This window comes from Dermacentor andersoni, chromosome 3 (genome assembly GCF_023375885.2).
Source record: "Dermacentor andersoni chromosome 3, qqDerAnde1_hic_scaffold, whole genome shotgun sequence".
Classification (NCBI taxonomy): domain Eukaryota; kingdom Metazoa; phylum Arthropoda; class Arachnida; order Ixodida; family Ixodidae; genus Dermacentor; species Dermacentor andersoni.
The window spans coordinates 150,119,898-150,145,957 of NC_092816.1; the positions used below are offsets into that span (position 1 = coordinate 150,119,898).

The 26,060-nt window shown below is 46.7% G+C and overlaps 1 protein-coding gene across 3 annotated transcripts in view; it reads right to left on the reverse strand.

Moving 5' to 3' along the window:
* Positions 1-26,060, reverse strand: part of LOC126524642 (monocarboxylate transporter 14-like) — a 344,518-nt gene that overhangs the window by 267,421 nt on the left and 51,037 nt on the right. For all 3 annotated transcript variants that reach the window (XR_008611037.2, XM_055067407.1, XM_050172941.2), the window contains exons 2-5: positions 19,660-19,754; positions 14,320-14,559; positions 13,389-13,532; positions 5,381-6,382 (exon numbers count right to left, since the gene is read on the reverse strand). Coding sequence is in view for 2 of the 3 variants with exons in the window: in XM_055067407.1 (XP_054923382.1) it covers positions 5,381-6,382; positions 13,389-13,532; positions 14,320-14,548 (1,375 nt within the window). In the remaining variant the exon portion in view is untranslated. The remainder of the gene's footprint in view (positions 1-5,380; positions 6,383-13,388; positions 13,533-14,319; positions 14,560-19,659; positions 19,755-26,060) is intronic.

Sequence of the window (26,060 nt, forward strand, 5' to 3'; positions counted from 1 at the left end):
GCGGTGAACACGCAACGCTTTACCACGTTACATGGGCCTGCCAAAAGCCAAAGGTAGCGCCAGTACACAAAACACCAACACCGGAGCAGTGGGAGGCTGCGCTATCCTGCTCGAAGCCTGAAGAACAGCTCAAGCTGATCGACAGAGCTAGCAAGATGGCAAAGGCCACTGGGGCCCTGGACTGAGGGCTCCACCTTCGCCGGTATACCTTCTTTGTGAAATTAAAGTTTTTCATTCATTCATTCTTGGCCTCAAGACGCGGAAAATAGCGACAATGGATGCTGTGCTAACTTTTAATGACTGCAGCATTGCTCGAGCCGACATTTTGAGGTCATTCGGAGTTTCTTCAGGACGGTTCACAGTCCAGTGGTTGCGCGAAGCTGACTGGCGGCGACTGTACTTTGCAGAGAGGGCTACACGACTGGTCACTAAGGAGGCCCGGAAAACTAGGCAGCTAGCACAGAAAAGAAGTGTTGACGATGGAGGGGACTACCAGGCTGGTGGCTATTGAAAAAATGCGCCAGAATTTGTTTCTATAGTCCTATATTGCAATAAAGCTCTTTCTCCCACTTCAAAGCCAATTATCTCAAAACACCAAATTTTGCTTCATTTAACCCTTTTTTTCAGAAACTACAAGCGCTAGAGAGATAATATTTTCCAGATATTGAGCAAACATTACAGACAGTCTACTGAACCAGGATTATAAATATTATTGCAGGGGATTTTTGTTTACAGGCTATTTACTGCAGATCTTGGCTCTAAAATTTGGTGGGTGCAGTAAAAAAAAGAAAACAAAAAACTAATCTTTAAAAAAAAATTATTCTGGTTCAGTAACACTACCTAACATTGCTGATTACAATGCCACTAAGGTTAATGTTCTAACCCTAGCAGATCATGAGAAAACGGGTCACGAACATAGCCTAAAATGCATGGCAAGAATAGGACCTACCCTGTCCCCTTAAGCGTCTCGCAGGTTCTAATGCGTAAGCATTCTTTAGCGAGTAGCCCAGCCCTGTCACGCGAAAAGTGTCATGTCTTGTATCTGCACAAGGAGCTGGAACTTGCAAATTTAACAGATTTATTCGTTATAATAATGTATATGCAGTTGATTGATATCTTTATAAGCGTTAAGGAACAATTTAAACCAAAAATGAATAAGCATAAACACAGAATACCCATAGTGATACAAAGGGCTCCTTATAAAATGCACGGAGAAGCTCATAGCAGGGGTGGGCTAACTGAAACTTCGGGTTGGGTGAATTTGAAATTTTGGGTTATGTCAACATGAAATTTGGAGGTAAGCCAACTGGAATATTGGAGTGGGCCAACTTGAAATTTGTGGATTGGCCAGCTTACATTTGGGCGTATGTACTTAGACTGCATTCTTAGATTCTGCATTCATTTTTTTTTCTTATTAACCCATTTGATTATTTACGTTGCACCACACGTTGCTAATCAGCGGACGCTCATTGTCGTGGCACGAGGAGCACCTCCGACATAGTTCGCTATTCAAGCATCCACAATATTCAAGCCGACTAACTGACAGAGTCATTTATTTAAGAAAGGCAGAGAGGTCGGCCCGAGCTCTAACTTGCTCTGACCTGTATTTCAGACGCATGCACTTTAGACGCTTATGTGACCTGGCTTCGGACAAATGATCTGGAAATGCGCGATGGCCCGCAGTTAACATGACGAAACACCATTCCCTGACTGATAAATTTCATCGGTAACGATATGTGTAATATCTTCCTGGATAACGCGAGGTCTCTACACTAGGTCAAGAAAACTAGCTAATCCTGAATGACGCCTGCCAGGAGAATCTAATGGAATCGCGGGCTTTAGAGCCTCACAGCAACAAATGGGGTACAGGATACATTGTAAATGGGGGCTCCGAAATACTTTATACGATGTCGAATTCTTTGATTTAGGTACCCGAGCATTAATTCCGGCTCCAGTAGAAAGCAGCCACTGCGGCAAGAAGTCGAACCCAGGATATCGCCGCTAGCAGCCCAATCTCATAGCCAGTGCTTTCTACATGGAATACAGTTCAGTGTCTGGGACCTACCAAACTACGGCGTGAAGCGCCCACTCATAAATAGGGGAATCTTAATTAAATCAGTGCTTCCCACAGTGTTTACTCTTTCTGTCTACTTTATGAAGGCAGCCACTCGGACACAAATAGAGAAATCATCGAGTGGCTCACGTGGAGCTGAATTGCGCCCCACGATGAAGAACACGCATAAACGGCGCATAACGCGCGAATACAGACACAATCACACTTGCCCACAGTGCTCCCATCACTTTATCTGGATGTTCACATCATCCATGACGCTAGCTCACGAGTTGAAGATCGGTCGGCAAATATCACAGTGAGCATGCATGCGGCATTGATAAGCGGACACTAATAAAAACAATAGACGGTAACTTAAGTATCCTTACGAGATTTAAAGGCGAAAGCATTATGACTTATCTAAGTCATCACCATTAAATACTTCTAAAGTGTTACAAACAGGCAACAGGCTTACGTCCCGCTGTTCGCTTTCCTTTCTTAGCGTTCATTAGTCACCAGACTGCAATCATAGAGAACTCGTCGTCAAGTAGTTACGAGTTCATATTGTGTTTGCTTCATCGTATCACTATATGATGCACACGCGACTGATGTAAGCAAACTTCAGTTATCTTTTTTTCACATCCATAGGTCTCATCTTGTTCCTCGAAGTTCGAACGGTATTTTTAACCCCCCTTTCTCTAATTTGTACCAACCTTAATTCAGCTCAATACACTCTAGCGCCGTAGCCAGATGGATGCCACGTGACATGCGCCATGACGCACGCAGAAGTCACACCCTTAGTGAGCCGGGGAAGTGAGCCGTTGCGTCGGGGAAGCGGGCGGGTCTCGCAAGCCGGATGCCCGGGTTCGGTAGCCGAACAGACCCAAATGTACCAAATTGTATTTTCTAAGTCATTAATTTGCTTCATTTACAGAAACCTCCCTGAGAAATTTGACGTCAATTGGAGCATTTCTGACGTCTCCTTACTCTTCGCTCTGTCGGCCATTTCTGGTATCATCGCTTGATCACGCCGGATTTTCTGTCTCATGGGACACATAATGCCTTCGCAGTAAATACTTCCTACTACGATCACTAGAGTAAAACGACTGTGACAGCATGTACATCACCGAATGCGCTATGAAGTGTACCACAAACCTTTCAAAGCAGCAACCACTTCGCACGGGGAGCTGACCACCACAATGCGCATGCGCATGTCGTCGTACAACACAGTGCTAACTGCGGCAGGAAGCCGAGAAAAATATAGCGCACAACGTGTTTTCCGCGAGTACGACTCCCGGTCTAGGACATGCCAGCCTTCGCTCCGTCGTTGTTCAATTATCGTCGTATCACAACTATCACGCCATTGTTTTTGTGATGCCATAGCCTTCGTCATTATGTCAACGCAGTCGTCATGCGCTAGCCAACACATTATGGTTGCTATTTTTGTCGGCCCAGCGGTGGCTTCTTAGGGTAGCACTCAAATGTTTCCCTTCAATGGCCGTCTACTATTTTTCACTAATATGACTGATAAACCTGAAATTAAATTAAGGTTTATCAGTGGAGACAAAGATGCAGGTTAAAGTGAGCTGCATGAATCGCTGCAGAAGCCTCCATTCAAGGAAGCTTTGAACGGCTTGTACACGATGGACCATCAGAAAGTGCATGATTTCGTGACAGAAGCAGCCAAGGTAAAGCTGTATTTGTCGATAGCAATGAACTCGACTGTAATCTTTCACAGTGATAAGAGCTTTCAATGGTGGTACCGTCACTGTACTTGTATTAGGTTCATGCAGTTGCTTTGCATTACTGCAGCTGTTATTATAAAAAGTGGTAAGTTTCATCTTCATTAGTTGTTTGCTAGACTCAAATGTTACTTCTACACGCAGAATGATGCCGCTTCTAGGGTACTGTGCATTGCAGCCAAATATACCTTATAATGACCATAGTATCGAACACAGATCCGACTGCACCGTCGCAAGTATTGTATGTGTTTAGATACTCGAGTCTACCAGCAATACGCCAAAATCCAGTAGGCAGCAGATTATGCTCCTTACCCATTCCGCACCCCCCCACATTCGCAAAATTGTGCAGCTTTATCTCTATACTGCTTCAGTGCAAAGTCTAGTAAAATTTTACCGCCCACGTTTCTAGAACGCTGGCTGCAATTGACATCCTTTTTGACTTAAGGGGAATGTTTACCTCAGGGAAACTCCAATATCCGTATTGAAATGCATGTAAAACGCCGAAATGTTTTAATGAGGCAACTACTTGGCAGATCTGAAATAATTTTAATTCATTTCAGAGAATAAATCATGTTCTATCGAATCTTGGAAATGAAATTTCATTTAGGTACCGAAACATCAAATGATTCAAAAGACCTCGAAAGTTTTTTTTTTTTTACAATACACCGCATTGTTTTCTGTCCAACATGAAAATCGAGCATCTATAGACAAATTTGTGCATCTCTTTGTGTGAACAGGAAGATCGGCATTTTCATTAGACACCCCGCAACGTCATCCATCCCTTGCTGCACGTGAGATCGTGTCAGCTTATGGACGTAGCGATGCATGACGTGCCCTCGCTTAATCCAAAATCGACAGTTGTCGCATTTTCTTTATGCACCTACGGAGAACCTTATCTTGCTCATCGGCAATGAAAAAAGCCACTAGATAAAATGACGAACGTTTTTTACCAATGCTCGCCAGGTATCGCCAGTAGCACATGTTAAGCGTCAAGCACAAACGAACAAGCCTTTACGATGTTTAAAGAAAGAGCGGGTTAGAACTATGTAGAAAACTAAGTCATCCGGAACTGTCGCACAAACTGCAAATAGCGTATGTCAGATACCCTATAGTCACCCCACATTACCGGTACGTCATGAAAGCTTCACAGTATCCAGTGGTTTGCAGGTTGGTAATGCCAAAAGAAGCGGACAGTAAATTTTTGTTTCAAAAAAGACATGGCAGTATTTACCAAGCCTTAGTTTTCGGCAACGTGAACCAATGTCAATTCCGTGGAGGAATTTCCTTAATAGCTTTCTTCCTTTAGGATGAGGAACTTCTTTCCTTGCATTTATTGGGCTACAAAGGCTTCAGTTTCGCTGTAGATACAGGTGCGGATACTAAAATAACTACAAAATCAATGTCCGGAAATCACTGCAACAGGAATGAGGGAGCAGCGAGTATTAATTCTACCACCGCCGGCTTGCAGTTTGATTATTCAAATAACAAAAGTGCTAGAAATATCCCCTCTACATGCTCATTCGTAGTTTTCTCGTTCCCACGCGCGCAGGTAGAGGGAAAAAATCGGCAATTTGGAAGACCTGCTTACCCACGATAGAAGGTTCGCAGAGTACGAGCGGTAGCAATGCCACGCCCATGAGACCCCAGGACACTGCAACGCTGTGCACGCCCAGGTAGTCCGCTACGAGGACGGACTTGAAGGCGTTCAGGTAACCCTGCTGGACACCGGTCACGAAACTGACCACTGCCATGGCCGCGAAGCTGCCAACGTGGGGAAAAATCCAGAAACACAGTGCCAACACTGCCAGGCTGAGGGCTGTGATGGGGCAACGGCTGTGCGCGAGCTTGTCAGTGATCAGAGGAATGATGAGGCGTCCGATGAATCCTCCCGAACACTGGCACGTCACGAGCTGCGCGGCGGCGTTCAATGCTATGCCTTTGTCCGCTGCATAGTCAACTATAGTCGAACCAAAGAGCGGAAGAGTAAAGTCTGATGCCACCATAGCCACCAAGAGAATGTAGAAGCATGGCGATCGCAAAACCTCAATGACTTGCGAGATAATACCCAAGGGAGTGCTTTGCCGTTCCAGAGGTTTATCCGATGGTGTTGCAGAGGTAATCAAAGGCTTTGACGCAACACCCACTGCACTCTTGGTACCGATATGGTCTGCAGTTTGGCCTACCTCACCGTTGCTAATCCCTAATTCCGCGTCAAGTGCGAACACTGGCTGTTGTATAGTATAATTACTAGCACTGGAGTCTTGAGTTCGCGCTGTCGCCCCGTAGATGGCGGGCGCATCCTTCACTGCTTCGCCCGACGCCGTCTTCTGTCTGCAACACGACCACCTGATGGGTTTCGCGTATCGCAGCATGAAAGCAAAAGGAATCAGGTTCAGTGTCAGTGCTCCCACAATAAGGAAGCAACCTTTTAGGCCATGTTCCGACGCCAAGTGTGGCAGGAGTGAAGGTCCGACAATTCCTGACACCGAAACGCCCAGGAACTTGATACCAGTGGCGAAGCCTCGGTACTCTTCAAAATAGCAGACGACGTACACCGCTGCTCCTATAGCAAGGGCGCCGAACGAAGCCCCTGAAATGATATAAAGTGGCAAACAGTTAGCTGCGATACGTCTTGCATACAGTTTCTTTTTAAGTGCATTTCTCTCGTGTGCACAGAGGACTTGCGTTTGCAATCATCATATATTTCTTTTATTATTAGCTTGTCCTATGCCCACTGTAGGACGAATGCCTCTATGAGCCACCTCCATTAATCCAAGGAGACTTCATTCTATGTCGGCCATTTCATAATCTCTTTCACGAGACAATTTTCTGCCGTCCTCATTTTGTTGGCTCTTATTTCTGTCGGTCTTTTCCTCCAATACACCAGCTTTTATCTATTCTATGCATGACTTGCTTCACTCTTATATAATACGGCAATAGATATGCATATTTCCTTTTGCGAGCCGAGTGTCCCAGCCACTGCAGTTGGAATACGCTGGAAACAGTAAAGCATGTCATTTTCGTATGCCCGAATATGCCCGTACGAAAGGGCACGCTTTAGTGCTTCTTTTTGCAAGCTTTACACGGGGACCTTCACAAGACTTAGTTGCCGAGCCACCCATGCGTAATTAACATTCCTGGGCAGCACAGACAGACCTTGGCTCACGGCCAGTTGTGACAGGTCCATCTCCCATGCACCTGCATTTATTGACTACCTTCTCACTGGTCGTCTACCTTGTAACGCTCTTTTTCACCCAATGAGCTTCTGTCCTGTGCAGAGTAGCATTCGTGATGCCGAATATGTCCTTCAAGAAATATTCAAGAAATATGTCCTTTTGATGTGCTCAACTCCATTTCTTCCCAAATAATCTTGATAACAATATCAACTATATGTGTTCACCCTATCGTCCATACTGCTACCTTCCCAATATTTCGATTCGATTCCTTCTTGTAGGACCCTAAGCTTTTGCTGCGGCTTCCTTGTTATCCACCGCGTTTAATCGCCATAGCTTACTAATAGCCAAAGCCGCGGTTTCTATTATTTTCTTATTTCCTTCGGCAGGAAGCTAGGAAATGGCTTGTTGCGGAAGATGCGCGATGTCTTTTGCGTCTCTCCTTTAGGCTGGCGCCCTAAACGACGTCAGTCCTGCTTCTCACAGCGACTTAAGTCAGCTGCTTCGATATAACTTGCCCTCTCACAGTAACTTTTGAACAGTGGTCTATGCCTAGTTAATAACGAAATTCATGCAGCGACCACAATCAATGCAAGGACGTATCCAAGTGACACTCCACTATCATTTTTGAATGCGCTGATGGCACATTGTACTGGTCCGTATCGTGAAACGTGTGCGTCAAGAATATGAATACTATATTTATGCGCACATAGAACTTTGCAAGCAAGATTGAAGCGGCACCGTCACAATCGCCATCGTTAAGTGCACCAAGTCAATTTTGTTCTTAGAAAAGCAAAGCATATATAGAAGATTCGGCGTCGTATTAGAGCAATGCATTCTCTAAGGTAGAGTTCATTTTGCGAACATCTTCTTCCACAAAAGCTCGGTCGCGTATATGGAAAATTATGTGTCGTCCTGCAACATCACCAAAACATGGAAACCTCTTTAAATTATTCGCTGTTCACCAAGATCGCGGACGGCTTTAGTGGGGCGGAGGAATTCTGGGTAAAATTCGCCATACATGGTACATGTTCTCTATCACGCTCTAATAATGAAAAATTCATATGGCCCATGAATTTCAATGCGATGCATTTCTTGGCAAGCGTTTGCCACTTTGACAGTATCTATCTATCTATCTATCTATCTATCTATCTATCTATCTATCTATCTATCTATCTATCTATCTATCTATCTATCTATCTATCTATCTATCTATCTATCTATCTATCTATCTATCTATCTATCTATCTCTATCTATCTATCTATCTATCTCTATCTATCTATCGATATATCTATCTATCTATCTATCTATCTATCTATCTAACCGCCTACATCTTAGCCTTTTGGTCGTTTCGTTGATTTGGTGGGTACCAAATTTGGCATAGTATGACTAGAGTGTCTGACGAACATAAATGATAGGTTATGACATGAATATTGTGACACGTGTGTCTTGTAACTCATGAAACAGCCGCCTACATATTGGCGCTCTTGTGAACGAAAATGTTCTTCGAACGGGATACGGCGTCTGAAATCTTCGCTTGCACTCCATGGCGGCGATAAGGTGGTCGCCTCAGCACAACTTGCATTTGGGATCGCACCTATGCTGAGCGTCGGGGTTTGCTTCTCCACATCCTCTGCAGATGGCGTCGTTGGGCGAAGGGCAGACGTCGGAGCGGCGCCCGAGTGGGCCGCAGCTGTGTAGCACACGTCCATTTGCTTGCGAAATAAAGTCCTTGTGCCTGTGATAAAATTTGGCACCCGGTACCCCTCAAACAGGACCAACATGGTGCCAGTGTTCTTGATTCTTTTGGCGCCCAGAGCCATGGGATTTCTCAGGTTGAAGAGCTTTTTGTCGATCGCTGCGGGCCCGTCGGTAAGGTAGATGCCTCGGATGACGCCCTTGCACGTGGAAGGGGGGGGGGGGGGTGGCCTCGTAAGCGCTCACCTCAAAACGGTAATGTACTAGCTTGTTTTTAATGCGAATAGCATTCTTTGCCTACTTCAGCCGTTTTGAATCTATCTATCTATCTATCTATCTATCTATCTATCTATCTATCTATCTATCTATCTATCTATCTATCTATCTATCTATCTATCTATCTATCTATCTATCCTCTCACGCCGACTGTGTGTCCCAAGTTGTCTACCTGCTTGGGCAACTAGCGATGTGCTCCCTGTTGTTATGCTGCAGTGACCTCCACATTGTGTCAATCCAGCTTCGTTATTTCGTACTTTTGTCGTGCCGTAATTCTCATGCACCACGACTCATTGGCCTTAGCTGTGTAATAACTTCGGCCACTACGTATGCGCTCGCGGTCGTAGTGCCGTCGCCTTCATTTCATCAACGTCATTCCAGCTTTGTTATAGGGCACTCATCATGCCGTCGCCATAACGTCACTGTCGTCATGGCATCGTCGTCATACAGCCGTCATTCATTCGTTGTCACGCCGCCATAGTGATGCCCTCGTAGTCATTCATTCGTCGTCATTTCCGCTTCGTGATCTGACTTTCGTCATGCTTCGTGATATGACTTTCGTCGTCGTCACGCCTTCTACTACGACTTAGTGGTGCTCCTTGCGTCATATCTTGGGCCATATGTACGCGTTCAGGATCCTGATGGCCTCGTGCTCCTTGCATTGTCGTCATTCCAGCTTTGTCGTCGCACTCTGGTCATTCGATCGTCACGACGCCGTCGTCTAGAACATGTCGTGGTCGAGCATTCGTCGTCATGCTGTCGTTTAGTCATTGTGATTACCTCGGTAACCTTATCCCATTGTCGTCATACAACCTTCATCTCTCCATCGGCGTCAGTCATTCTTTGTCACTGCATTGTAATCATACTGTTGTCATTCAATCAAGATGAACAACCCTTGTCCAGCTGCCATTGTCAGACAGTCGCTATCAGGCATCCATTGAGACCAGCGTGATAGTGCGGTTTTAGTCATGCCATTTATGTTACTCCAGCTTCATCAGACCACTCTCGTCATGCCGTCCTCGTCACGCCACGGTCGTCATACAGGTTTTGCGATAGTCATCGTCTCCTCATTGTCATCCTACACTCGTCGTTATTCATTGTTCTCACGCCATTGTTACGCGAGCATCGTCACGGCGTCCGCGTCATACAGTCATCGTCATGCATTCGTTGTCTCACCGTCGCTGGCATGTCGTCGTGGTCTTTCTATTGCCATGATTGTAACATTAACATCCGATTCTGGTCATGCCATCGTCGTCATATCCCCGTCGTTGTTCCATCACGTCGCTCGACGTTCGTCATTCTATCCGAATCATGGTTTTCGTCATTCGATAGTTATTATGCCAATGTTGTCATATGACCGTTGCCATTGTGTCATTGTTACACAGACGCTATCATGCATAGGTTTTCATAATGTCGTCCCTATGCCGTCTTGGTCCTGTGATCGCCGTACTTCTCGTCGTGTCGTATGTGTGTCGCATGTGGTCGTGTCGCTGTCCTCATGTCTTCGTCGCAACGCTGTTATTACATCAGTGTACCATTGTCGTCATGCCATCATCGTTATACAGCCTTTGTCGTTCTCATCCCAACGTCATTCCGCTAACATCATCAAGTGATCGTCGCGCCTCCACGCTCATGGGCTACCTCGGCAAGCGAAACGAGAACAAGGTAAAAGCGGGAGCATACATTTCGACAACTACGCTTGTCGTTTTTCAAGGCGACATATGCTTTCCTCGGCACAGTATGTATAGGGAGGGTTCTCCAAAGGGGAGAGGGGGTAAGACGGGTAGGTGAGGCAACGACCGAAAGTGCGTTATCGGAGAGGGTGCAGATTTAAAAGGAAAGGAATGCAATTAACACGGCCGGTGACACGGCCGTGTATCGGTCGGTTGTGTGCTTTTTTTTCTTGAATGGGGCCTGGACGATGGCAGGGGGGATGGGGGCAGGGATGGTTTGTTACGCTGAAAGTTAGTGAGCTATCGTCTCTCTGAAAGCGATAATATAAAGAGCGGCAGAAGATGGCACTCGAGAAAGAAAATCACTAAAATTAAATACAAGTATAAATAAACCAAAAAGGAAAGGGAGCCAAGAAAATAAAAGAAACTGAAGAAAGACACTATGCAAACAAATAAAATAACTGAGTGCTTCTGCCTATAACTTAAATTTAGCATCGCGAATAGATTCGAAAGCTTCTTTTGAAACATTTAAGCCACGAGCCCTATTTTCTGCAGCCCCTTTTATTATAACTTTCACAGAAACGATAGCTCACTGACCTCCAGCGAAACAGGTAATCACAAGACTGGTGTCATCTTGTGAATTCCGTCAATGTGGATCTAACTTACGGAATCCGTGGCTAGAATTTATAAATTGCAATATGAGCAATTATTTATTGGTGCATTTTGTTAATTAGCAGATTATGCATTTCAAATTTTCGCGCAAGTGATGTCCGCCTCTTCAAGTAGACCAGCTCATGCACTAGAATTGTGCTATCTGCCATAGGAATTTTTTAAAATTTAGATATGTTTGTTGAAACACCCGATATATATATATATATATATATATATATATATATATATATATATACATATATATTACTGTACGTTGGAAACTTGATGTGCTTTTCTCTATCCATAACTTAGTTGGACGGCATACATGTTGAAATAGCGAGACTAATCGTAATTGTTTGTTTGTGTCTTCTCGAACGAAGTGAAGGCGAAGCAGCGAACATCATATATTTGCCTGTCACTAAACTGCTGTAACTAAACTTATGCGTACGTAATGCTCAGTTCGTCGGATCCGATTGCAGTTGTAAAAGAATCCGTCGCCTTCACCTTGCCGGTGTCAAAGAAACGTCTTGTGGCATCTCTATTGTCGTGGTGAGCTTCTCTTATCACTCAGTGGTCTAATTTGTGATTTCTCAAAAAGTAGGACGCTTTATTTGGTCCACAGGATTCAGTCGTCAAAACTCCGAAACTACTTCCTCTGTAGATTGGGTTCTCTCCTAAACTGCGTTCAGTTCAGGTGTCAGTGATGAGCTTAAAGCACAAATAAAACCTCTACTTAAGTAGGAATAGCATAATCGACATTTAAAGTAATGCTGTGCGAGAAATCTGCCATCTACAAAGATAGCTTGGAGCATATGCGAGATCTTAGTTGATAATCTCCTCAACCTTAACTTTTTAGTTCACCTGGATGCTGCAAGGCATGCATTTGGGTTTACAAAACGCTTCAATATGAGTTGGGAAAACAAGGGGAAGGCGGGAGATGAAAATTCGAGACGTTTCGACGGCGACGAGAGGACTTTTGCTCAAGGCGATGCCTTGAAAATCAGAAGTTCACTTGTGGAAACGTCGACTGCTGCTTTCACCCTGTTCTCGTTTGACTCATCGTCCTGAATATGCGGTGCCGCTTCTAACGAAAACGAAACTCCTTTGATGGACGACTAGTATTCCAGGCCCATTATATCCATATTGGCTCTTTAAAGAGTGACTATGTTACCCAGCGCGCCAGTTTATTGTATGCTACCTACTTTCGAGGCAGAGGGAACGGGAGAGGTAAAGTTGGCAATCGCCAGGGCCTCACGCCCTGCTTGCTCTGAGAAATTCAGTGGCTTTAATTGAAGAGATTTTAGCTTGTGCGTGTTTTGGGTATAGTGAATAGGGAAGAAGGTATTTTCTATCTATCTACGTGTAATAGCTTATTTCCAGAGCGAGCGGCCGTGACCTCATTGAGGTGCAAGCCACCGAAGCTTCCGGTGTTCTCGCTTTCGGAAAGGGAACCGCAACCGCACGGTGAGCATCTTCCAATGTGCTCAGCATGCGCACACTTCAGTCACTGCGAATAAAAGGAGTGGCTGTCTTGTCGCCCTCTCATCTGCGAAAAAGGTTTAACGCACATGCATAGTGCTCGTGATAGCACACCACTGGTCTGTGACGTGGGGGAATATGTGGTGAGAGCATAGTGAAAAATCTTGGGCTCCCACTTCCCACAGCCTAGGTACCAAAACATTTGAAGCCTCATTGGAAGCATTTAGAAAACCGATAATGCAATCAGGATAAATTTCGCTGTTACGCTTTCGGGCAAATGTTCCCAGCAGTCCGCTTTACATACACTTTTCTGTGAGCTACTTGCACAAGAAATAAGGTTTAACCAAAATGGGGTCTAATAGAAATGAAATTCTACATGTTCTCCTGGTTGATTCAGATAGGAGTGGTGGAGCAAGAAACAAATCATCAGGAGGTTGCTATGGCCCCGTTATTTTGACCTTGAAATCAAGCGCTGCCTCTCCTTGAGCGCTCAAGAATAATTACGTTCTACAGACTGTCACTTCTTTATACGCTTAGCATTATTCAGGCGTACGCAACTCCAGCATTCCATGTACCAGCATTAATAAGCTAGATACTTGAGACCTTTATTTGGGAGTTGCCGTCCAGTGAGCAGTGAGCACGTACCGTAGAGAACTCCCAAGGTTACGGACATCCAAACCATGTTTGGGACGAAGGCGCTGGCGATGATAGCCACAGGGCACAGAAGGGCGCCAGCCAGGATCGTGCTGTGAATGGACACTCTGTGTTGAATAGCTCCGAGTGCAAAACCTTCGAAATAAATGTACTAACGTTAGTGAAAAAAAGAACTGGAAATCAGTAATACTCACACCCTTATCGCACTGTAATACGTATGTTATTATTTATATTACGACATACTGCAATTAACGAATTGTAGGCGGTGAGGTTGCAAAGTATATCGACATAGAACAAATTGTACGGATAGCATCGATTTGGTGTATGCACCATTAAACTTGCCCTGAGATGGTATTGTTGGTCCGCATAATTTTTTCAAAGGAAACGCCGTTTTAAGCACAGAAGCACAACTATTGTTCAAACGCCAAAGTGCTTCGTCGCGAACCTCAGAACTGAATATCTAGAAACTGGCGTCTTTCTGAGAATTCATTTCATTTGTGCATACGCCTCGCGAACTTACAGGAGAGAGCACTTCTTGTTGGGCTAGTTGGTCGCTGTTCATTATGAAATATAAAGATGCCGTTTATTTGGCGTGTTTATATTTTATAATCACAGGAGAAAATTTGTAAAATGAAGTATATATATGGTAAAATTTCGTATGAGAACTTATTGAGCCCAATTTTGTTAATTTGTAGCTTACGTAGACGGGATGCTTGTGCAAGTAATGACCATCTCTTTAAACAATCCACTTCCACGATTAGAGTTGGGCTATCAGCCACGGGTGATATTAAGGTATGTGCAGTAAAAAAAAGAACAAAAATGCGATATACGAACCATAAGGGCCACATTGAGAAGATATATTAAATGCGTTATATGTCGTACCCAACGACCGCTGCTGCTCACGTAATGATCCATATTTTACCCATAAGGCTGGTCGTCACTGTCTGCATGGTTCTAGGCCATGAGGCTGTTTGCCGATCGACGCCATATCCGTCCATAAACAGGACGAACAGCAGGCCACTGTTGGTCTGTGGAATGGACACAAGGAGGCTCATGAAAGCCGTGATGAACGGAACTGTCCAGCAGCTGTCAATGAATCCAATGGAAGGCTGCAAGCCGGTTTTCGAGGGTGACACTGATGGAACGGCCATGGTGCACAGCGCTGCGAAATGTAAAAGAAAAATAAGGTGCCGCTTCATTGGCATTTCTTTTTTGGCTTAAAACAACGTTAAGTTATGTCAGCAGGCCCTTTGTTGGCATCTTGTCGCGCTACTTGGAACTTTCTCAAAGTATGAATGCATACCAACTCGGCCAACTTTTGGTAAATCTGTATACATGAAACGAAAACTTGTAATGCTAGTATTGCTTATAATCCAGCAACCATACTACCCACGCGCCTTACTTCGGTGTCGTTGTGTAGAGGAAAGAAGCCATTACTCGATAAAGCATATATCGCGTGCGCAGATGGTGCCGTTGTTACGTCATGCATGAAGAAATTGGCGCTAAATTTAGCCTCTCGCATGGCGTCCAGAGACGCATTTATCTCCGCACTAGGTTTGTCAATCCAAGCGGGAGTAGTGACGCCTTGGAGAGCTCATTCAGTCATAGTAATCATAATTGATCACTCATACGTGTGCTCACCAGGAGTGTTAAAACATATAAGTGTGCTATTTGATGCAAAAGATTTACGGCTGCCCGCCTATAGTTCCCCGGCGTTCGGCACATACGGTTCAGAAACCGCGTGAAGAAACTCTGGCAGTGAGACAGAGGGATGTCGAATCGCCCCCCACCACATGACTATGGCCTCAGCACTATGAATACGGAGCTGTACAATAGCACGATTACGAATGTGACCCCCCACTAGCGGTATCATAAGTTAACCATGTCAGCTGTGTAAGGCGGTAATAATTTTCACTTGTGTATTTGGTAACGTCATTTCCCCGCCCTAGTGCTTGCTTGCTTGCGTGTAATGGGATGGAGGGCTGATTAATCCTGATAAGTAAATAAATGCAAGAAAACTACATGTCCGCGAGTTGTAAGTATAATATATACGGCAGAAGTTATCTCAGAATGACTGTCGCCGGTAACATGATTGCTATTTTAGCAATGTAAGGACACATCGTATTTCTTAAGTCCCATTCGTATATCACCAGTAGTGGTCATCGGGAGATTTTGCTTGCTTCGGCTATATGCAACATATGCTGTCTCCTGCATTAGTCGACATACATTGCTGTGGCGCTCGCTTGCCAGAGTTGCCAATGAGCATGACGGCGTGACGATAACCGTATGACGACGCAGAGATGACGACAAAAATCAACGTGGATGAAAACGGCAAGGCGGTGTGACGATGACGACGCGAGCACGAGATGGCGATTCTGAAACGACGACGTTATGCCGAGAACAGTGTGACGACGCCGGCATGAGGATATTGGGATGATGACGAGTGCATGTTGACAATGGCACGAGGACGATGATAGGACGACGACTACCGGAGGACAAAGCTTGTGGATGACGATGGCACAAGCATGACCGAATGACGACATTGGTACGGCAACCAATGCACGAGCGCGACTGGCTTACGATGACGCAATGGCAATGATGGCATGACAACGGTGGCATAATCACGATTAAATGGAGACAGCATGATTACGGTAAAATGACGAAGATGAAACGGCATAGGCCGTACGATGACGATGGCATCACGACGATGAGTTGACGTTCCTGAATTGATGAGGATGGTCAGACGACAGTGTTACTATGGTATGAAGATGATTGTGTCATAACGAGTTAAGGACGACAACGACATGATGAATGCCGGTTGTTGCAGTTAATATAAGGATGATGAAGCGACATCGACGGCATCACGACGAGAGTTTGACAACGTATACGTGAAGATCGGATCACGAGAGTAGCATGACAAAGCTGGGGTGACACCGATGAAACGACCACAACCACAACACGAGGACGCTACGACAGCGAATTCATGATGACTGTATGATGACTGCAGCATTACAATGACGACACACCGAGAGTCGAATGGCCGCTCTCGAATTACGACGATGTAATGTCTATGGTGGCAACACCATCATGAGTACGTGCCTAGTGGTCCCAGATGTTAGACAACTTAGGTCACTCTTTCAGCCTAGAATGTGTGACGACGACTACATGACAAGAGCTAAATTATGAAGCTGGAGAGATGACGATGCAATGACCACGGTGGCATCATGACGATGTGCATGAGGACAGTGGTATGACGACAATTGTGTGAGGACGATGGCTTGTAGACAATAGCTGACGAGAGTCGGAGGACAAAGATCGATGATGATGATAATGATGATGATGATGTAATGTCAACAGCAATGTCACTACAATTGCATGACAACGAATGCATGACGACGCCGCCATAGCGATGGAGTGACTATGCTGGCATAACGAGAGTCGGATGGCGAAGCTGGAGCGATGGAGTAACGACCACATTGGCATCTAGATGGTGGTATGACAATGCATGACTGCTGTAAACGACGGTGGCGTCACGACGGTGGCATGGCGTGAGTCGATGGAATGACTACGATGACATCACAACCACGAGCACATAACTGGTGGCCCAAGCTATGCGACAACTTGCGTCATTTCATCGGCGTAGTAGTCTTAAGGACGACGGCATGACAAGAGTCAGATGACGTGACTCGAAAAATCACAATGGAATAAGCACGCCCATCTGAGCAAAAAGAAGCTTTATTGGAGGTCCGGCGAGGACGCGAATTCGTCGCCCACCGGGCTAGTCCCACATCAGGACCGGCAGGTCCAGCCCGCCGGTCGCGGGAATGCCGGAACGCCAGGATTTGGGTGTCTAGAGCGGGGCTACGCAGAAGCCAGTCCCACTGCTCCTTGCTCAACTTGCGTATATCGGCCCGCACTCCCAGAGCATTTGTGCTAGAGTGGACGTCTGCCCGCTGGACGGGCAGGCGTTGTCACGATATACGTTGAGGTACACTTTGTGCAGAACGGCCAGGCACGGGTATGTGCTGATATGTGAGAGTCTAAGAGAAAGGGCTTGCTCCCTATTCAACTTGCGGTGAGGGGGTGTAAAGACTCTTCCAGACACGTAAAAGAATTTCGTAACCTCGTTGTGAGTAGCGGAAGCGTCCCTGTGGCCGTCGGGGGGAGCGGAGTCGGCGCTCCTTACGGAGGAAGCGCGGTTTGTGAGGTCGCGCGCAGCCTCGTGAGCAGACCCATTGAGGTGCGGGGGGAGCACCCACGACCGACTCTACTTGAGAGGGAAACCAGTGAATCGAATTATGCGAGAGAGCATAAGGACTCCACACGCTAACAACGCGAACAGCTTGCTCGGCGATACAACCCTTCTGAAGAGCCCTAACTGCCGCTTTGGAATCGCGATAGATCTCGGACCAACGACCGTTTAGCAGGGCGAGGGCGACGGTGGCTTGCTCGGTGACTTCGGGGTCTGAAGTTCGAATCGAGGCGCTATTATACATCTTGCCGCTGTAGTCACCCACGATGATGGCAAAGGTCTTCCCATCGCTGTACTCTGCAGCGTCGACGAAGCTTGCTCTGATGTCTTGTTGCTTGATCTATTTGAGGATCGCTGCTGCTCTGGCCTTGCGTCTGCTCTCGTTGTGGACGGTATGGACGTTTCGGAGCACGGGCGCCACTTCGAACTCGTCTCGAATGCACCTAGGGATGGGGTCACTGGCCAATTAGAATCCCGCAGGATGGACGTTTCGAAGCAGGGGCGCCGCTTCGAACTTGTCTCGAATGCACCTAGGGATGGGGTCACTGGCCAATTAGAATCCCGCAGGATGGTAACCCAGCTCTTCAGGGGTGCGTTTACCTGCCCCTGTGGTGGCCAGGCGAGCGAGTTGCGCGCGCTCTTGGGTTTCGACAATCTACTCGGCAATGTTATGTGCCCCCAGCTTGAGTAGATGCTCAGTATGGGTCCTGATGGGAAGCTCGAGAGCCCTTTTGACTACTTTAAGGATGAGAGCGTTGAGCTTGTCTCGCTCCGCTCTGAGCCATTTGTGCGTATAAATCGTGTACGTGAAGTGGCATAGTATGAAGGAGTCGGTTTACGATTCTGCGAACGAGGAAGAGAGCGCTGTCCGTCTTTGCGGTGATCACGTAGATAGCCGCTCTGTTCCCACCGTTGAATTCGACAAACATGCCCAAGATCCGAATGACGTCGACCCTGGGCATAATCCCCCCTCTGTCACAAGTGCGAAGACTGATGCTCCTTTTCGAGACTGGCTTCCGATCTTTGGGTCTTTCTGCCTTTTCTTTTCTGTAAAGCAGAAGCTCAGACATGGCGGGAGAACATCAAAGTCCGGTGGGGCAGAGATACTCCTCAATAACATCGATCGCCTCCTGCATGGCTTCTTCGAGTCTGCCTAGCAGCCGCCAGAGCACCAGGTGGTAATGTGTCGGCGTAGAATGGGTCGTTCACGCCCTCGACGCGTGCCAACCTTCTCGTCGAGAAGGTGCTTCAGCACCTTCAGCACCTTCTCGACACTAGGACTTGCCGTTGCGCTTCTGTCCGTCGATGGGTTTGCAGAGCTCGTCCCACATCTGCTGTCAGTATTTTGCAGTGGTCATCGATGACTGTTGAGCTCCAACATCATGTTCGCACATCCACTTGACCTAGCTAGAGAACAATTTTGACTGCAGATAGATAGATAGATAGATAGATAGATAGATAGATAGATAGATAGATAGATAGATAGATAGATAGATAGATAGATAGATAGATAGATAGATAGATAGATAGATAGATAGATAGATAGATAGATAGATAGATAGATAGATAGATAGATAGGCTTATAACGCCTCACCTAGATAAAGAATGTCACTCGCATTATCATGTTACTGGAGCCACGTCCTCGCGTTGCACACAACTGATATTCTTTGTGTAGTGTTTGACCTCAGTGGGCTAATATCATTTAAGGAGTAGCCGACCATGAATCTTGGAGGCGTCCTACACCTACCCAGGAAGAGAAACTTGTTTTTTAGGTGTGGTTTTTCCTGCGTTTTTCTTTCATTTTTCTCCGCGTACTCGTATGGATGCACGTGTGGAAATTGCGTTTTGTCCAACCAACGAGGTCCTGTAGGCGATAGAGCGTGCAGTGACTGCAATGCATTCGCGATGCTGAGGTGTCATCGTGGCATCCGTTCACACAGGCACGTGCACTAGCAGCATTACAAGGATTTCCTGTTTTCGACCCTCTATAACAGGTGGTACGTTCCCTACCTTGTCTGCTTCTGATGGGAAAACCGTCTGCTGTGCGCAGCCGTTCAATGTGAGGCCACCAGGTGAGCTTCGCGCTCTATTCCATGCACAATTCACTGAAAGAGGCAAGAAAAGTACCACCTATCAGCAGGCCTCAAGAAGCGCATAGTTCTACGTGAAAAAGCGCGAATTTCACTTAATCACCAGCAAGCGGCGGCACAGTGCACGACAAAGTAAATCTAGTGAGAAATACTCCGCCTTGGGTGAACAGTTTTCTCCTGGGTCAAGATTCAGAAGTAGCTTAAGCAGCTAACTTTCGGCTGTATTTTGTTACTGTTTGTTTCATTTTCCTTTATATCCTCTCTCCCTGTCCTTTCACACCTGCTCAGCTCCTAACCACTGTTCAGCCCTCAGCAGACGGCGTTAGACACTGTGGTTAGCAACAATTTTTCCTTTCCTTCGTTTTCCTGTACATGTATGTCTATTATTCAAATGAACAACCACATGTTCATTTTACTTGCTTTTGTTTTTACCCTCTGCGATCCGCTTAAACAACTTGTTTAGACAGTCGCTCGTCAGGACCAACTGCCGTTGCTCCATGCGTCCAAATATAATGTGCACGACTATCGTTGGGCTGCCCGTTTTATTTTCTAAACAAAAAAAAATAAAAATAAACACCTTCACCTACTTTTAGTATGCTAGAGGCTTCTCTTAAATTATTTTCCTAATATGTTTATACAGCACGGGCAAAAAACGTGAAAACTTAGGCACGTTAACTTTACAGTTCAGAATTCTAGCCAAATGTATCAAGTCACGACAATCAAATTTTGTGAAGACAGGATTTATTATTCAGATTATTTTCATAATAAAGGTGCCTCAATCCTGCGACGGCTCGATCATATGAATCAATGGGAAATAAATCAAATTCTTCGGACAGAGAAAGTTTCACAGACGCAGTGGCGTCGGTGAGCTTGTGGATTGAATTTTTTTTATTTTATATATTGCATTCAATTTTGATTTTTATACACTGGCATCCGATAAAAAATGCGGACATGCTTATCCATTCAACCTGATTTACTGGCCATATATTTAAGAAGTAAAATAAGTAGAACTGGCATCCTGCTTTGGGCAGTTGTGTAGAGCTTCTCCGGAATGTTACAGCAAAACTGAGTATAATATTGCGATTGACTGCAAAATATTTTTCTATAAATTTGCGAACTTCTGCATCATTTCGCAATACTGGTTCTTGACGTAGCCATTCTTTCCCGCTAAAGTAAGCATGCTGTAAGTAACATCCGACGATTTTCAGGGCCTCTGTCAAATCGCAAAGCTTACGGAAAACAGTTGCTTGTCAACGTCCTTACAGTTATGTGTAAACTTATTATGAGCAGCAGTTAGCAAAATTTATTTTCATGCACCAATTAAGTACGCTGCCCGGTGGCTTATCCTCAATAAGCTAAGGAAGCCGCAGAATATTGGATTGAAAGCTATATACGTAACGCTCAGACACAGAAGGCCAAACGAGTGCAGCAGATACGCTATTGCGGAGTTTATGGTGAATATTTATGGCTGAGAACAGGTAACAAGTTTACTATTAGAAAATCCCCATGCGTGCCGAAAGAGGGGACACGAATTGCAGGAAAGTGCGGCATTTGGGCATTCTGCGAAGATTCAATAATTTGAACGCATAGTATTCGACTTCGCTGACGCAGATGATGAGTGAGTGGGTGCCTGTTTCTTCGATTCGACTTATTACTCGCTATAAAACTATTTGAAGCAAACTGTTGTCACTATACCAGTTCACGCTTCTCGTGCTTCTCATGCAGAAAAATAAAGAAGAAGAAAGAAAGCGACGGGAACGAGGAATAGAAGAAATTGTGACATGAAATTTTTTTAATGACCAGAACAAGGTTGAAATAGGGACAAGAATAATTTCACCTATGCTATTCCATTGTGTTTATTTCCTTGTATCTATTGTGTCTAATATAGTAAAAAAAGAAAATTTCTTAGGAATCTTGTAAAATTATCATGCATTGTATCATCATACATACTACATAGTCTACATAACATTATTTAGCTATGTATACTTATATTGCAGTTTGTCCATCTAATAATACTCTCTCCTCCCAGAATATTCGCCTATAAGTCACTGTTAGGGCATGTAAAATAATGCGGAACCAGAAAAACGCAAAGTTGTATGAGAACAGCAGAATCCTTAAACTCAACAACAATTTCTTCAACAAACTCAATCCTAGCACGAGCTGTGCAGATCTTGGAGGGATAGGATAGGATACACCTTATTGCTCAAATTTACAGAGTCATTCAGCGGTCAGACCGAGTGCTTCCATCTTCTTCTTGTCAATGGTGACTCCCTTCTTGCAGGGTTGGCGCCCCTATTCCAGGGCACCACTGAGCGTGGCTGCTCGTCGCGCATGGTGTACCAGCCCCCGTTGCTCGCCGCTGGAGAGTACACTCTCCCACTGCTCCGCACTCGGATTTTCTATATTGTGGAATGTTTTGTTTTTGCTGCATTCCCACGTAATATCATAAAGGGTGAGGTTTTGCGCCACACCATGGGCATATGACCCTCTATTGGTTTGGGATCATATTGCTAAGTAGGTGTAGATTTGGGAAGGTTCCTGTTTGCAGCTTCCGTCAGCAAACTGCCTCTTGTCGGTTAAGCATGTTATGGGGCGGGGAGTATTTGACCCTCGTTCCTCTATGATAATTTAGTATTTCGGAGTACATCGGGATCACCGCAATGAACTCCTCGGGGTCTCCATTTAGGTCCCCTCGGTTAGTATGCTCGCGAGCGGTCATATCGGCCCTTTGGTTGTCCTGAATTTCAATGTGTCCCGGTATCCTGAATGTTGTGTCTAACTCGTCTTTCCTGTTGGCCAGCGCGGAGGAAGATTTGGAGCGCCTTTTGGGCCAATTCTGCCATTCTTGTAGTTACGGCATGCTTCCTTAGAATCCGTTAACATTGTAAGGGATTTGTTTAGGCGGTGACCCTCCGCGGCCGCTAGAGCTACAGCCATTTCTTCTCACTCAGTTACCATACAGTCCCGTGCCGACGCGCAAGTGGTCTCTTTATATACCGAGCCAATTACTGTTGCGACGACTTCTTGCTCTGTTGTTCCTCGTTCCCGAGGATACACCGCGGCGTCCGTATATACCGTGTTCGCCTTGGTTGCTAGATATTTCTCTACATATTTTGCCCTGGCATTCCGCCTGGCTGCGTGTAGGTTCGGGTCCATGTTTCTTGGCAAGGACCCTACTCTGATGGTGCTGCGGTACTCATCTGGTAAGTTTGTCGTTCTCTGTTCTTCCCTTTATATTTCTTGATGTCCCAGCCTACGCTCCCGCCCAGCATCACACATGGCACAGCTGTGTGGCCTCTATAAGGAAGTCATAGGGCACACGCCTGTAACATGCTCGCCCACCACATCGCCCACCAATCCCTATCTCGCGGAGCTGCCAGGTGTCTCGAAGAACCGTTCCCCAACATGTGCCTTACAGCAGACGGCAGCCTCTCCCCTGCAAGAGAGACTTGGTGACCACCTTCACATCTTCTTCGATGGATCCGTGATACCAGAGACGGGCTCATCCACAGCAGGCCGCGTTGCACCAGAGCTACAAAAGAGCAAGCTGTGCCGTCTCCCGAGACATGCAAGCTCTACCGCAGCACAGCTAGCAGGACTACACCTTGCCGTGGACCTACTGGCAGTGGAGCTACCAGCGACCCCGGGAGCCATGATGTGCAATTCCAAGGTGGCGCTTCTCTGCCTGCAGAGGCCTGACAGGGCTAGCCTTGGGGTTGCGCTACTCTCGTCAAGACTGACGGCACTTCAGGACGCAGGAATATCACTATCCCTGCATTGGTTACGGGCACACGTGAGGATCCCAGACAATGAAGAGGCGGACACTCTTGCAATGAGTGCCCACCACTCAAGCGTCCCCCTCAGTCCTGCTGTAATGGCCGCAGACTTCTCGAGGCACAGGCTGCGCCGGCACATCGTCGCCTGCCACCCGGACGAACGGGTATCCCTGGGCCGGCCTCTTCCACAGCACGGCCTCCCACGAAGGGATGCCTAGTTGCTGCTCCGACTGCGAGTTTGCTGCTCTTGGACGGCAGCCCGCCGGCACCGCCTTGCGAAAGCCACCTCGCCAGCCTGTGCCTCCTGCGGTGAACCAGAGACTCTGGAACACCTCCTGCTGGCCTGCCCTGCTTACCTGCAGCACCGCGTCCGACTTCTAAAGCAGTTCCACCTGCCATGTTCACGATAGGAAGATATCCTATTCCCCTGTCGTAATCAGCTACCAGCCTTCATAAGTGTCGTCGAGTACCTCGACTCGTCGGGGCTCGGCGAGACTATAGGAAATTTCTACAAAAACGGGTAGCCTAACGGTCATCCCACCACCTGAAACTTCCTCATCCGCCACTACTTCGCTTCTGCTGAGCCACCTCCTATACGGTCTAACACCAGCCTACTCCGGTCGAACCCACTGGGCCCTCCCGGTCGGGCTGCTCTGGTGCTGCTAGGAAAGCAGCATCAGAAAGGCAGCGGTAAGCATCGTCGAAAGACAGCGGGTTGCTGCCTTTCGACGACCTTTCTCTCTCCTTTACTCCCCTCTCCCCACACCCGGCTGGGGCTGAGCCGTGCTCCCTCATGGGTTGCAGAAGATAGTGCTAGCCTTTCCTCCTTTCGCCACAAGAACCACTTCTCTCTCTGCAAGGTGGTTCGATTGGCTGTAGTAATCCCGCTGGCCTCGTTGGCGGTATCTTGCGTTGTTGACAGTCACGGCAAGTCTTGACGTAACGGGCGACGTCGGTGGTTGGGCGCGGCCAGCAATACTTCTCTTGTACACTTGCAAGTGTACGGGAAAACCCGAGGTGCACGACTGTCTGATCGTTGTGCACGGCGTACAGGACGTCTGACCGGAATTCTGCAGCTATAACGATCAGGTAGTTTGCAGGGGCTGAGGAAAACTTCTTCACCAGGGCGTCATTTCTCAATAAGAACGAAGAGAATCCGCGCCTAAATTCCCTCGGGACAAAGTCGGTCATGCCTTGCAAGTAATCAGCAAGGCTTCTTAGCTCGAGGTCCGCTCACTGCCGCTCGACAAAGTCGTCGGTGCTTATTGTTGCTAAAAGGCGTCATTGTCTTGGTCATCGTTGCGGGCGGGTCCACGGGAGCGCGAGGCAGGCAGTCGGCATTGGAGTGTTTTTGTCCGGACTTAAAAAGTACAGTGATGTCATATTCTTGCGATCGAGGCTCCACCGTGCCAGGCGTCCTGATGGGTCGTTTAAAGCCACTAGCCAACACAAAGCGTCATGGTCGCTTACGACTTTGAACAGTATCCCATATAGGTGAGGGCGATATTTCGCTGTAGTCCATATGATGCAAATGCATTTCTTTTCGGTTGTAGAATAATTGCCTCACGTTTTTGAGAGCGAGCGGCTAGCGTAACCTATCCCCCGTTCAAATCATGTTTCCTGTTGACTAGGACGGGGCCGAGGCTTAGGCTACTGGCGCCCGTGTGGATTACCGTATTGGCGTCTTCCTCGAAGTGCGCAAGTACCGGTGGCGGCTGCATGCGTCGTATGAGTCCGTGAGAGGCATCGGCCTGCGGCGTTTCCCACTTGAACTCGACATCACATTTAGTTAGATGCGTCAGCAGCGCAGCGATGCGTGAAAATTCCTTGACAAAGCGCCTGTAGTAGGCACACATGCCAAGGAATCTGCACACTGCCTTCTTGTGGACCTGCTGCTGGAACTTCGCGATAGCAGCTGTCTTCTGCTGGTCGGGCTGTACTCCATACTTGCTGTTAACGTGTCCCAGGAACAGCAGCTCCTCGTATACAAAGTGACACTTTTCTGGTTTCAAAGTGAGTCCGGAAGACTTGATTGTCTTTAGTACTGTTTCAAGGCGGCTCAAGTGCTCATGGAAACTTGCAGAAAAAACGACGACGTCATCCAAGTAAACGAGGCAGCTCTACCACTTCAACCCTGCTAACACCGTGGCCATCACGCGCTGGAACGTTGCAGGCACCGAGCACAGCCTGAATGGCATGACCTTAAACTCATGGAGGCCGGCTGGCGTGATGAAGGCAGTCTTTTCGGTATCCCGCTCGTCCACTTCTATATGCCAGTAGCCAGTCTTGAGATCCATCGACAAGAAGTACTTAGCGTTGCACAGCCGATCCAACGCTTCATCTATACGTGGAAGGGCGTATATATCTTTCTTCGCAATCTCATTCAATCGACAATAATCGATGCAGAAACGTAGAGATCCGTTCTTTTTCTTTACCAAGAGTACGGGTGATGTCCACGGGCTTTTCGACGGATGGATGATGTTGTCGCGTAGTATTTTGTCGACTTGTGGCCTTATAGCTCCATGTTTTCGCCTCGAAACTTCGT